The sequence below is a fragment of the Sus scrofa genome, chromosome 1 (genome assembly GCF_054392235.1).
Source record: "Sus scrofa isolate SSC_HxYL_T2T_F1_AM1 chromosome 1, Sscrofa_HxYL_maternal_Yorkshire_Landrace_v2.0, whole genome shotgun sequence".
Lineage (NCBI taxonomy): Eukaryota > Metazoa > Chordata > Mammalia > Artiodactyla > Suidae > Sus > Sus scrofa.
The window spans coordinates 288,017,498-288,030,494 of NC_139383.1; the positions used below are offsets into that span (position 1 = coordinate 288,017,498).

The following is a 12,997-nucleotide window of genomic DNA, read 5'->3' on the forward strand; positions in this document are numbered from 1 at the left end:
GAGTTGTAGCTGCCGGTCTACACCACAGCCACAGCAACGTGGGATCCAAGCCTCGTCTGTGACCTACACCACAGCTCACGACAACACCTGATCCTTCACCCACTGAGCGAGGCCAGGGATCGAACCCGCAACCTCATGGTTCCTGGTCGGATTAGTTTCCGCTACGCCACAACGGGACCTCCTGGAACAGGCACTTCTAAGGAAGCAGCACTTCCCAGCCGCCTGGGGCCCAACCGCTTAGCAGGCTTGGCGTGTGTGACCCGGGGAGCGTGGGGATGGGGGCTCAGCCCCGCCAAAGGGCCAAGGGCAGCCTCCGGGGTCCAGCGCTCGTCCTCCTCACTGACGGGTCTGGGTCCTGGTGGCCGCTATGCCATCATCTGGCCCCCGACGTCCATCCCAAACCCAGAGAGGGGGCGCTCTTGGGGCAGGCCCCACCCGAGAAACCCCAGCACCGGCAGCTTCACGGCCTCTGAGGCCAGGCTGGGAACAAGCCCTGTGGCCCCTGAGCGAGCAGCCACCCCACCCTCGACCGACTTCTTCCCCCCTCAGGTTCAAATCCCAGGCACCTCACATGAGCTGTCACCGACCTCCGTGCTCATGAGAATAAAACCCAATCTTTAAAATGCGTTACCGTGACTCTTCTCTGCTGAGAGGGAACGTGGGACACCCGTCCGTCCAGTTAGCCCTCCAGCTCCCACGAGGGAGACGCCAGACGCCCGAATGTGGCTCGACCCCATTAGAAAGCGCAGGAAACTCACGTTATCCAGAAGCTCCTCTCCCACCATCCGTGAGAGTCAGAAATGCCCACCCCCTTGAGGCTCCAGGAGGACCCACCCCCCGCTGCTTAGAACTAGCACCACCAAGGGCACTGCTGTGCGCAGGGCTGGCCGAGCCGGACACCCAGACACCCACGGTGGCTTCCCTGGGTGCTCCCTCCCTGGCACCCAGGCCCGTCCAACAGCAGGCGCTTCTGCGGCCAGGGGAGCCCAGGCCATCCTCGCCACGGCTCCACACCCCACCCCTCCCACACCGTCAGAGGCAGGGGGCCCCTGAGCCCAGTCCACCAGTGGATGCTGGGCACCCGGGGCTCCCTGGACGCCTGCCTCTACCGGGTCAGCAGCTCCAAGGCCACCGTCCCTGCGCTTGCCAGAGCAACAGAGACGGCCGGGCAGCGGCCAGCGAGGGGAGGGGACCCACCTCTGCCTGCTCCCCTTCCCACCGCCAGCCCTGAAGCCCCTTTCTGTTAAGACCCTCAGAGGAGAATCAGGATCCACGCCCCCGAGCCTCCCTAGAGCCCACGCCTCCACCCCGTCACCCAGCCCCCCTCGCCACGCGCACCGGCACTTGGCCACAAGAGGTGTCCTCTTCGCTGAGGGAGTTGATGAGAGTCCAGAAGGTCTTGAGAGAAGAGGGGGGAATCCGTGGCACCCCTTGGAAGGCGACCAGGCACGGCACCCACAGGTGACACCTGTTCCAGCCGTGGCGTGACCTGGAGCACTAAACCCCTGCACAGGGGGCAGACCAGGGCCCCTGCCCCCCTTGCTGTCAGATACGGCCCTGACGACGCTGCCAGGGAGTCCTTCTGCTCCGGCCACAGGCGGGCCTGGGCATGGCTGCCCTGGGGACGTTATGCCTTGGGCACCCCGCTGTGCCCAGATGACAGGCTGTGGCACCTGCTGGGGGATGACAGGGTGCCCTAGGGGTCAAGGGACCACTGGCGGGGCTGGAAACATAACTGCGTCAGTTTCTGGCCCTTTCACGCCTGGCGTCCAGCTTCCAGGTCAGGGGAAGCCTACCCTCCGTGGGTGTCCCTGGGGGCCCTCGTGGGGACACAGCTAGGCCAGGCTGGTCAGGAGAGAATCTTGGAAGGGCTAAGACCTGAGACGAGGGAACATCTCTTGTCACTGGGCACCTGGGTGGGAGCTGGGATGAGCCCGTCCCTACCAAGAGGTCACAGCCTGGTGGCGAGTGAGAGGCCTGGCCCACGTCCTCCTCCCCAACAGCAGAGCCTTCCAGCCCCCAGAGAACAAGCAGCCCCAGACCCCTTCCAGTGGGCACGGAGGCCCCGGGCATGCTGGGCTCTGGAGCAGAGCCTGTGACACTGTCGTGGGAGGGTCTCGGACAGCAGCGAGCACCTGGACCAAGACACCAACAGGTGGGGACCCACAGTGGTCATGAAGTCCAAGAAGCAAGACGGGGCAGCAGAGATGCCAGAGGACAGGAAAACCCGGAGAGGGGCAGGGCTCAGGAGCAGGACGGAGGGTGGAGGACAGAGCAGCCAGCCAGCTGTCACCAAGTCCCAGTCACAGACACTGTCCGGCCAGAAATGTCCAAAACTGAGGGATGTGTGGCCCTGGGAAGGGGGTAGTCTGGGGTCCCGGAGTCCCCCTCTGTGCAGGCACTGCCCGCTGAGTCCTAATTCCAGGCAAAGGCGACCCCCTGACACAGGGGAACGGAGCAGGTCACCTTGAGAGCTGGGGGTTGTGCAGAATCCCCCCCATCCCAAAAATAAGCTGGTAATCACCGCATGCCTGCTTTCCAAACCCGCCCTCCGCACGCAATGGCAGCCGACGAGAGCTGCAATTTGGTTCAAAAAAGGCCAGAGAGGTGGAGGCGGCGGGAAGCAAGCTGTTCCCTGGACCCCCGGCTCCCGTCAGCTGCAGCAGCCCCAGCCCGCCCGCACCAGGCCCAGACGGCAGCGCCTGCTTCCCCCACCTCGGAGGAGAGTCAGCTCTCCCTCCACTGCCCCCGCAGTCGCCCCCTGCACCTCACGACTGCTCTAGGAGCGCCCCCACCCACCCCCGCTGCCCTCCACCTCCCTCTGATGACTCAGGGACTAGAGGGGTTTCCTGGCTACAGACCCGGGGTGGGGGGTGCAATGGGCTAAACAGGGGCCTCTGCACCCCCACTCAGGAGGGCTCTGCCCTGTCCCTGAACGGCTCACCAGCCTGGACAGTCACGGGGGGACTGGAGCCCAGCGTCTTGGGGGAGGTGGGGGGGGGCAGGCAGGGGGCAGGGTGTGCCTCCGAACAGCCTGGGCCGGGGACCAGCACCCCCTTCGTGGGGCTGAAAGGCGGGGACTCAGGCAGGGTCAGCCTTGCCAGAGCAGGGGCCTGGGCCACTTCCCACAGGAACCCGGCCCTCCCCCAATCCTGGGGGGCAGGAGCAGCTAGGAGGGGCGCTGTGCCCACCGCGGTATGGACTTAAGATACTAAAGCCAGGTGGTCTCTGTCCCAGGCCCCCCTGAGCCTGCAGCAGAGCCCCCACCCAAGGCAGTGGCTGCTCCCTTCCCTGATGCCCCTCGGCCTGGAGACAGGCCTCCTGCGACGGACCCCCCAGACCAAGCTCACAGGCAGAGGAGTTGGGTCCCACGTCCACCCCGTGGGGAGCAGGCCCTGAACACAGACCTCTCAGCCCGTGGACCCCTCCCTGAGGGCAGGGTAGTTAGGGGCCCTCAGGCCTGGAGCATCACAGAAACAAAACCGCAGGCAGGCGCTTGCACTTGGAACGGAAGCGGTGCCATCTGCCCAGCGAGTCGTGTTAATGACACAAAAGCCACCCCAGTTTTGCTTCCTCCAGAAAATCACTTTCCCTCTTTAATATGCAGCCTCCGCTCCCCACAGCCCCCCAGCCTCGCCAGAATTAGAGCACAGCTGCAGCCCAGACCCAAAATAAGTGCGGGGTGCAAGCTGCTCCATGGCCCCCGGGCACAGCGGCCCGGCACGACCCTGGCCCTCAGTAGGCAAAGAAGTCAGGAAAGATGCCGTCCACCTCGTCCCGCAAGGCCGAGCTGGGGCAGCTCACGTCTGAGCCCCACGGCTCCAGGGGGCCGCCTGGGGGTTCCTGGGAGCCAGGCTCGGAGTCTCCCAGAAAGCCCGGTTCTGCCCTGTCCAGCAGGCTGCTCCTGGCAGGGATCTGAGAAGTGGCACTGGTGCCTCTGCCCTCCAGGGACCCTGGAAGCAGATGGGACATGTCAGCAGAGCAAGCGTGTCCAGGGCCCTGGGGGTGCAGGGCAAGGCGGGTGCGTAAAAGAGAGCCCCCCTCTGCCCATCTGCCCCGCCCGGTCCAGAGGCCCTCTGCTCAACCAGGACAGGGGAACGGAGGCCCGGGACGCCCAATCCTGCAGACAGGACGCGTCACATGTCCAGGTGTCTCCACAGGGAGACGCTCTCGGGAGAACGCTCTGAAACAGACTCGCAGCTGACGCACAACCACCGCACAGGCCGTGCGTTCCCACACTCACAGGTACCCCCCCCCCCGCCCCCGGCCACCCATCGCTCCCAGCGGTAGTCCCAAAAACTACCAGCAGAGAAGGAAACGGGAGCCCAGAGACAGACCCTGGGATCTTCGTGTCACAGAGCAAGCTGGACCCCGTCTCGTCTCCCCAACAGTTCCAGCCACCGGCCCAGCCCCACATCAGGGTCCGTGCAGGCTCCCAAGCCCGTCCCCCAGGATCCAAGCAGGGGGCCCGGGACCAGCGTTCCCCCACTCACCCAACCACCAGTCGGGACCAGAGGTCAGCAGAAAGGACGCCCCGTCTCCTACGTCACAGTCTGACATGGACCTGAGTGGGGCAAGAAGACACCCCCCCCGACTGAGTGGCCCCAGGTGCCCTGGCCTGGCCCCTCGAGAGGAGCGAGGGCCCTGAAAGGCAGCTCTGGGCTCAGAGACAGAGGGGAGCTCCCTCCCCGCAGGCCCTCGAGCCTGCCCGCCCCCCCGCGCGGCCCGTCCAGTCCAGCCCAGCCCGCGCTGGGCCCCCTCCAGCCTCCCCCCCACACCCATCCCACGCCCCAGCTGGTGTGAGCGCCCAAAACGCAAACTCATTCACCATCAGCCAAAACAGAAGACAATTAGGGAGACAACAGACTTGCAGAAACACACATCAGAAAGCCAGCCGGCAGAGCCAGGCTGAGCCAGCCGACACGGAGGACGCGAAGGGCAGCCGGCCCAGGCAGGGTGCGGGCGGCCCGTGAGCCGCAGGCACCCACGTGCACACCCCACGGGGCACCCACCTGGAGCCCGGCGTCACGGCCACGTCACTCTCCTGCGCTGGGGGCCCAACCTGGCCCAGGCAGCTCTGAGGCTCCTCGCTCACCAGGGGGGAGGGTGGCTGCCGCGAGCAGGGAGGCCACACTGGGGACAGCCTCAGGGCCTTGCAGGGATGCCGGCCTGGGGACCGGGGCAGCAGGCTGGCAGGCTCTACGAGGACAGCGAAGCATGGGTCAGCTTTCTCACCTGAAAAGCAGGTCCCTGAGAAACCAGGCCCTGCCCAGCGAGCCCTGCCTGGGGACATGTGAGGCCCGAGCAAGAAGCCGACAAGCAACCAGCAGAAGGCAAAGACCACAGGTGAGCACCGAATCCCTGGGGCCAGGGGGGCTTCCTGGAAGAAGCATCCACTCAGCCTCTGGGCAACCGCGTGGGGCTCAGACCCTAGGACCCTCATGCCACCATCCTGACCACGGGCTCCACCCTGAGACCACCTGGCAGTGTGACTCCACACCCTCATGCCGAGCGGGGGTCCCACCCTTCTCTGGGGGCCCAGCTCTGCCACCAACCCTGATAACAATAAGACCCTTCTCTGACTCGGCAGGCGCTCTAGGAGAGACAGATGGCACAGTCCCCCCTCCATGGCATGCGGGGACCAGCAGCCACTGCCCGAAGAGTGACAAACAGCCCAGGCAGGCGTCCAGCATGAGGGGGGCAGCAGGAGAGAAAGACATGGACTCTGGTGCTCACCAGAGAGGACCGGCAGCCCGTCCTGCACCTGGCCCTCGTCCACACCCGCAGCTGCACAGCTCAGAGGAGTCTGTTGCCTGAGTAGTGTGAAGACGGGAGGGCTGAGCGGTCTGCACCCGCCACCCCCACGACCCCCAGCCCCACAGGGGACACTGACATGGTCACGCTGGCTATTTCCACGTCGAGGTCTGCTGCACCTGCTGGGACCTGATTCCCCAGGGCCAGCTGCAAAACATCCTTCGGCCACTTGTGCCACATCTCCTTGGAGGAACCAAAAACCTAAAAGGAAGATGAACACAAAACACGTGACAGAGGCTGTGAACCAAAAGACCCACAAAAACGCGGACTGTGGCCCGTCGCTGGTCCCTCCACCGGGGGTCCCAGAGTGGCCAGGGTCCGGGAGGTCCACCCTGAGCGCAAACCCTGTCCTCGAGCCTGGCGGGAGGAAGGCTGAAGACAGAGCCCACTGGGGGGTGGCCTCAAGACAATGGGACTTTTACCCATACAGCCTTGTCACCACGGGCAGGGTACCAGGGACAGGAGCGAAGGTGACAGTGCGTCTCCAGGGCTCCCGGACACGTGCACAAGCGGAGAAGCAGCTGCTGAGAGCACTGCAGGCCCTGGCCGTGGGGCAGGAACAGGGGCAGAGCGAAGCCAGGCAGCTGGGCGGTCAAAGCTGCCTGGGGGGGCAGGTGTGGCTCCCCTGCGGAGGGCGGGCCGGGGGGCCGGGGGACTCACGGCGTGCTGCTCCCGGCCGGGCACTGGGCCGCCGGCGAGCCGGAGGAACTGCACTGACATCTCCAGGATGGACGCCATGTCCTCCCGCCGGCCGTCGAACTGGGGGAGCAGGGCCCGCAGGCGTTCGCAGCTCAAGGAGATCCGCCTCCTGCTTTCAGGGAAGTGACCGCCGTCCAGGGAGCAGTCGGCCTCGGCCAGGGGAAAAGACCGCAGCCGCCACAACCCCCGCCCAGAGCTACCGCAGGGGCTTCTCAGGCGGAAGGACCCCAAGGCCAAGGCCCCTGGTTAGTCCTTCCACCGGGCTGAGTCCTTCAGGGATGGAGCCCCGACTGGCCTGGGCTCCTGGGCGCCAGCTGCGGGCCCTCCAGGTGTCCTGAACCGTCAGTGCCTGTGGACACTGGTCCCAAGCAGGTTCTGGGGTCTAGAGCTCCCCACGTACAACCGTGAGCTGCTCACAACTTTGGGTCAAAGAACAGGCAGGAGCGGTGGCTGCTGGGACCCCCGCCCCCCTCCCCCTGCCTGGGGGCTATGTTTACCTTGCCCGACAGACACCACAGCCTGTGCCAGCAGCCTGAAACCAGGTCGCCGGCACAAACGGGACCCCCTCCGCCCCCATCCCCCACCCCCCACCGCGCGAGGCCCCCACCTGCGCTCCCTCTCGCTGAGCACGTTCCGCGGGAGGAAGGGGCCCGGGCCCTGGGCCACCGCAGCGGCCTTGGCCCAGGCCGAGCCCCGGCCGGGGTCCTCGCAGCAGAACTGGGCGCCAGATAAGGAAGAGTGGCTGCCGAGAAGAAACACGAGCGGCAAGCTCCGTGACGCCCCCCCCCAAAAAAACGCCCCCGGAGCCCAGCGGCCGCGATGCACACCTTGGCGGGCGGACGCAGGACAGGGCTGGGCCAGGGTCGCCCAGGAACACAGCACGGGGCCCTACCTCATCCCTCTCCCCCTCCCCGCAAGGGCTGGGGGTCGGGTCCGCCCCAGCGGGGCCACGCGGAGTGGGGCGGCAACTCGGCCCATGAGAACTGGGCAGAAGCGCCAGCACCAGGCCTGGACACCCTGAGCACCCCCGAGGCGGGGGTCTCCCCGCGGACTTCCTCTGGCGGCCCCCTGCCAGCCGCCTTGCCTCACCTGCACACCCCAGCACCAAGCTCGGGAGCCCCGGACGCCATGGGCACGCAGCTCCGCGAGGCGGCGGCGACGACCACGAGGCCCCGGGCCCCCCACGCGCGCCCCGCCCCCTCACGCGCGCCCCGCCCCCGCCCACGTGCTTCCCGGGCCCGCCCCCCACGCATGCGCTCTGCCCCGGCCCACGCCCGTGTGCCCTCCTGCTAAGACGTTGCCAGAAAGTTCCGCCAGGGTAGGGGCCCGAGGCGTCCCGTCCCCCTCACGGCTGCGGGCGCCCCCGGGTGTCAGCCCCCAGCCGGGCGCTGTCGCAAGATCTCAGGATGTAAGGGGGGGAGGGTGAGTACCTGACGGATCTGTGCAGGGAGGGGCCAGAAGGGGTCCTCGGGGTGAAGGGGTTTTCGGAACTAAGCTGGGCAGCATCTCAGGCAGAAAACAGCACCAGTACGGGCGGTTCTCTGGGCTGGCACGGGGGCCTGGTGGACAAGGAGGACCCGCGCTGTGGCGGGAGTCCGTCTTACCTGAGGGCAGAGGGGCGGGGGAGCTCTACAGGTGTGGCAGGAGGAGAGGAAGGTTCAGGAAGAACATGGGGCCCTCCCAGAGATGATGAGTCCCAGGTAGGGGGACGTAGATGGGACCGGGGAGGCCGGTCAGCCAAGATCCATGGGACTCGGGTAGGTGAAGGATGAGCAGAGGGCACCCACCTGCCTCTGAGGGTCCAAAGTTCCCGTGGCCTGTTCTCCCCCGAATTGGGGGCTCCTGGTGCGGGAAGGGCAGGTGCTCTGCCTGAGCTTAAGATGAGAGCCACCACCCACCCCGGAGCCAGGAGGCGTCCGGACACCTCCCGGCCCTGCCTCCTGGTCCCACCCACCCGCTCTGTCCCTTCCCCAACGCCCTGGCTTGCCCGAAGGCTGGGGGTGGGGGGGACCTTCCTGCCCCCGGGGGGCGGCAGCAGCGGCTCCCTGCCTGCCCGCACCCGCCCTGGGTGCAGCCCTTGGCGCGTGGCTCGGCCCGGCTCTGCTCTCACCCAGGTCTCCACTTCCTGCTCTTCCTTCCCCTACCCCCCAGCCTCACTCCACGGAGCCCCCATCTCCAGCAGGTTGGGGGGGGGGCTCCCTAAGAACGTCATCCTGCCTCCTCTCCGTGCACAGTGTGAGTGGCTCCAGACCAGTGCTCATGTCCCCAGATGTCCAGGAGGAAGATGCTACCGACCCGTCTTTGTGGGGCAGTAAATGACAGGAGGGAGGAAGAGGAAAGGGGAGACCCCCCTCTTTCAAGGAGTTGGGCCCCCGCGGGCAGGAGAGGGGGTGCGAAGACTTGATTTCAGTTGGGAGGACCGCGAAGGGCCTGCAAGGCGGACGCGCACCGGCAGGAGTGCTGGGGGAGCGGCTGGGGACCCCGCAGCAGAGTGTGCCCTCAGGAGGAGGCGGGAAAGCCCCATGTGAGGCCCCGGTGAGCCGGGGGGGGGGGTGCCAGTTGCCCACCTTTTGGGGATTTTGGGTGTGTCATGCGTCTGCCAAGCGGCTTCCCCACTAGAAAGGCATCCGTGCTCAGCTTGCTGTCTTCTGGACATGAGCAGGGACAGGCCCTCAGGAGAGTGGCGGCGGTTGTTGGGACCAGAGTCCCCTCCACCCACCCTCAGATCAGCTGGGCCCACTCTGCCCTGGCAGCCCCTGCCCTGACCCCCGCACCCTGGGAGAAGCTGTGTGGGTGATGCGGGCTCTGCTCCGGCCCCTCTCCTCTGTCTGACCCCCAGCGCTTCTCTGGTCAGCCTTTCTGTCTCTGTGTCGGGGCAGCACCGCAGACGGGCAGGTGCTCCTGGGCGCAGAACAGACAGAACAGAGGTTCTACCCGCATGAGGGCACCCGAGCCAGGGTGCCCGTGTGAGCACCTGCCCTGGTGTAGCCAAGCACTGGGTTTTCCAGCAGATGCCTCTGCTTCCAGGGCGCCCTCCTTTGGGTCGCTGAGCTGCAGCAGGGTGCAGGCCCTCCTCACTGCCAGTTTGCAGGGTGCTCCCACGGGGGGTGCAGGGCGGGCAGCAGGTGGCAGCTACCAGGGGTCAAGACCACCCTTCCCGCTCCAGGCCCAGCAGGCCTCCCAGGTGTGACAGCAGGTCTCTGCAGGAGTGTGTCGCCGAGAGATAGGGCGGGTCAGGTGTTGATCTGCAGCTCAGAGCTAGGCCAGAGCGAGGGTGCGGGGGCCCTGCCCAGTGCTTGCGCTCCTTAAATAGGAAAAGCCAGGAGCTTCTGCCCACCCCCCACCTCAGAGGCATCGGTGGGAGGTGGGACCGAGCCCTTCCCGCTATGGAGCTCTTCCTCCGGCGGCGCTATTTGGGTTTTCTAGCCTTTAAAGAGCCTCCGTGCTTTTTCTCAGATTGCAGGGGCTCCGAGCGAGCGTCGTGGGGGAGCGGGTTCCAGGCGCCAAGCGGGAGGACCCCCGCCCCGTCCCCAGCCCGATTCCCGGCTCGGCCGGCAGGGGGCGCGCGCGCGCAGGCGCCGGGACCGACCGGGCACAGGCGCTTCTTCACTTGCGCCTTAATCGGAGAAAAGTGCCTGAGAGCCCGGCGACGGGGAGAGGCCGCCTGTCGCTCCGGAGTCCTTTGTCCTTCGGCTCCGAGTTGGAGCCGCCGCCGCCGCCAGCCCAATGCCGCTCCCGGATGGGGCGCGCAGCCTGACGGGCGTTTACAGGGGGGCGCGTGGCGGGGGCCACGCCAACCGGACCTTCGTGTTTGACGACGGCCGATGCTCCCCCAGGTACGGTCTGCCGCGCCCTCCCCCGGGTGGAGGGACCCCGCTGGTGCCACCCCCAGCACCCCCAGCCCCCAGAGCCTCTCATCCTCGAATCCCCCATGTCCTAGGCTTACCCCCTCCCCAGAACCCTGAACGGCTAGGGAGCTTGGGGAACAGGGGTGCCCCTCAGGACCCTGTCGCAGCAAGGGGGCACTTGCTCAGATGACCAGCAGGTGCCGGGCTAGTGCCCATCTGTCTGCAGCCTTAGTGAAAGGTGGCCAGAGCACAGCCGTTTTTAGACTCGGGGCTCCAAGCACCCCTCCCAGGCGCAAACCCTGGGGTAGGATGCTGGGGTGCCCTCGAGTCTCAGAGCGACCCGGTGCAGAACAGGCCTTCCCCCCCACCCCCGTCAGGCGCGGGGGAGGGCCCATGGGGTGGCAGCACAGGGGCAAAGGTACCCCTGGCAGAAGGTTTTCAAGGGCAGCCTCTAGGAAGAGCCCTGGTTCAGGTGTGGGCAGCAGTGGAGCTGTCAGGTGGAGGCCGGGAGTCCTGCAGTCCAGTGGCTTGGTCAGTCTCAGCTGGTCACTTCTCTCTCAGGGTCAGTCTTTGTCTATGTGTGTGAGGAGAGAGACAACTGATAGGGGCTTCCAGGTGGCCTGGCACAGTGTCCCATGTGCCAGGCAGCTCCTGCCTATCCAGATGCCTGGCACAAAAGGCCTACCACTGGGAGGGATCTCAGAAAAGGCAGAGGGGTGACAGTTCCAGTGGGGCTTTGCCCCAGGGCCTGTCCTCAGGGCCCTCCCCCTGCCACCAGCCCCAGGGGACGGGCACACACAGGTAGCACAGGGCAGCGGCTGCCCCTTACCCTGTGCCAGGATCCAGATGCAAGGACACCCACAGCCACTGCCCTGTGCAACCCTCCCCACCTGGTGGAACCTGGCCCTGGCCTCTGGGTCCCACTCAGTCGGCTGCCCAAGGCCAGAGGGGGGATGGATGCCTGGGTTCGAGGCCGGGCCCTGCAGCTCTTTCCTTGTGGGACTCGGCGGCCCGCTTCTCAAATGAGGGGTGGACGAACGATCTTTAAGGGCTGTCTCTGGTGAAGGACCAAGATCAGGAGGGGGCACTTCCAGCCACACATCAAGGGGCAGCATGATCCCTCTGCAGGGACAGCCCCAGCCTGGCACCCATGGAGTCCTGGGCCCCCAGCTTGGGGTGAGAAGCAGGTGCTCTGAGAGGCCCCCCAGGGTGGTGTCCTTGGGGAGCAGGTTTAACCCTGTGAAGTGGGCACAGCCTGGACCTCCAGGGCCACTCTGAGAGGTCAACCACCTGACGTCCATCAAGCACAAAGTGACCCCGAGAGGGGTCTTGTGACATTGCGGTCTCTCTGCCCGCTCCCTGTTCGGAGGGGTGCCAGACGTCTTTCTGCTGAGCCATCTCCAAGCGCTCCTGCCCCATATGGCCGCCTGCTCTGGGCGAGGTGGGGCCCGTGTCCTCAGGTCGGAGCCTGATGGGCCCAGTCTCCCCAGGCGCCACCATCTCTCCGGGACAGTGCTTCTCCCCCTGGCCAGCGCTGGCTCTGTGCCTGCAGGATATGCTGTCAGGCCACAGGCACATCCGGAGGGGCTGCCAAGGCTGGGCAGGCTGGGTGGGGCCCCCAGGAAGGGCAGGCTGGGTGGACCCCCCCACCTCCAGGGCAGGGGAGACTGAGTGAGGGAGAAGCTTGGCTGGGCAGGGGGCGGGGACAGCCAAGGCCATGGCTGGAGGCTCAGGGAGGTGGGCTTCAGCTCCGGGAAGGAAGACCCCTGGTAGGCGAACGAGGGTCCAGGCGGGGGGAGCTCTGCAGGCCAGGTTCCTGCGGCCTTCCCATCAGAACCGGGCCCCCCAGAGCCCTGCCCCTCCAGCGCCAGCATGGGACCCTCTGGGCCCTGACGGCAGAGGGCACTGTTCCAGGGCTGGCATCCTGACAAGGTCAGTGCCTGGCCGGAGGTCCCGGTCAGCCCTTCAGGCCCATATTAGGGAGTGATGCCTGCAGGGCAGCAGGAAGTGGCCCAGGCCGTGGGAAAGGGTTCAGAGGGCCCGAGGTGCAGCCCAGCCCCAGCCGGCAAGAGGGCCGGCTTCCTGGTCTGGGGCTGGAGGGTCTGCCCTTGGCGGCGTGGCCACCGCAGCAGCTCGCGGGGACAGAGGTGAGTGAGAAGCGGACTGGGTAGCGGTGCCCGTGCACTCTGCTTGTGTCTGCACGAGGGTCCCTGGGTGTCACTGCATCCTCCCCTGCCACGGCCTCTGAGTGTGCCCGTCTGTGCACCATCCGCGTAGGTGTCCCAGCCTGCCCGTGTGTCGGCGTCTTGATTAGGCTCTGGGAGGACCCTGGTGTGGCAGGCAGGGGTCCTGCTTTCCTGGCACAGCTTCTGCTCTTCTCGGCTCCATGGCTGAATCGGGGACTCTCTCTCCTCTGAGGCCTCTCCTTGGGTCCCCCAGGCTGTGGGGGTTTGCAGCTGCGCCCCAATGCTGCCCCCAGAAGACAGTGTTCCGCGCCCCTTCTCCAAACAAGCCAGGGTTCATCTGAACTGCAAAGCGCAGCCGCACGCGCGTGCTCAGGCTTCTCGGGGGCCCCCGCCGTGTCTGCTGCTGGGTTTGGAGCCGGTGGAGCCTTTGGGCAGAGCCGCGGCTGCGCG

The 12,997-nt window shown here is 66.6% G+C and overlaps 2 protein-coding genes across 7 annotated transcripts in view; one reads left to right on the forward strand and one right to left on the reverse strand.

Moving 5' to 3' along the window:
• Positions 1–3,564: 3,564 nt before the first annotated feature.
• On the reverse strand, positions 3,565–7,715 carry SOHLH1 (spermatogenesis and oogenesis specific basic helix-loop-helix 1). Its single transcript, XM_003122284.6, has 8 exons — positions 7,603–7,715; positions 7,121–7,255; positions 6,475–6,622; positions 5,894–6,015; positions 5,737–5,813; positions 5,013–5,199; positions 4,494–4,564; positions 3,565–3,953 (listed from the first exon to the last, which is right to left on the reverse strand). The coding sequence occupies exons 1-8, from the start codon at positions 7,641–7,643 to the stop codon at positions 3,736–3,738; spliced, it is 999 nt and encodes a 332-aa protein (XP_003122332.4). The 5' UTR covers positions 7,644–7,715; the 3' UTR covers positions 3,565–3,735.
• A 69-nt stretch (positions 7,716–7,784) lies between these two features.
• KCNT1 (potassium sodium-activated channel subfamily T member 1) overlaps positions 7,785–12,997 on the forward strand; it is a 64,334-nt gene continuing 59,121 nt past the window's right edge. For 3 of the 6 annotated variants that reach the window (XR_014842571.1, XM_085019979.1, XM_003353710.5), the window contains exon 1: positions 10,137–10,349. Coding sequence is in view for 3 of the 6 variants with exons in the window: in XM_085019979.1 (XP_084876105.1) it covers positions 10,240–10,349 (110 nt within the window). In the remaining 3 variants the exon portion in view is untranslated. Of the gene's footprint in view, positions 7,936–10,136; positions 10,350–12,997 lie in introns of those variants that run through there. The other 3 variants (XM_085019992.1, XM_085020007.1, XM_085020014.1) reach the window with 3 other exon arrangements.

Excerpts from the sequence above, each read along its gene's own strand:
- SOHLH1 (XM_003122284.6), bottom strand. The coding sequence starts at position 7,643 with ATGGCGTCCGGGGCTCCCGAGCTTGGTGCTGGGGTGTGCAG. Across the intron at positions 5,814-5,893 it reads GAAATAGCCAGCGTGACCAT|GCAACAGACTCCTCTGAGCT; the intron begins GTCAGTGTCCCC and ends CACACTACTCAG. Across the intron at positions 3,954-4,493 it reads TGGTCCCGACTGGTGGTTGG|GGTCCCTGGAGGGCAGAGGC; the intron begins GTGAGTGGGGGA and ends ATCTGCTTCCAG.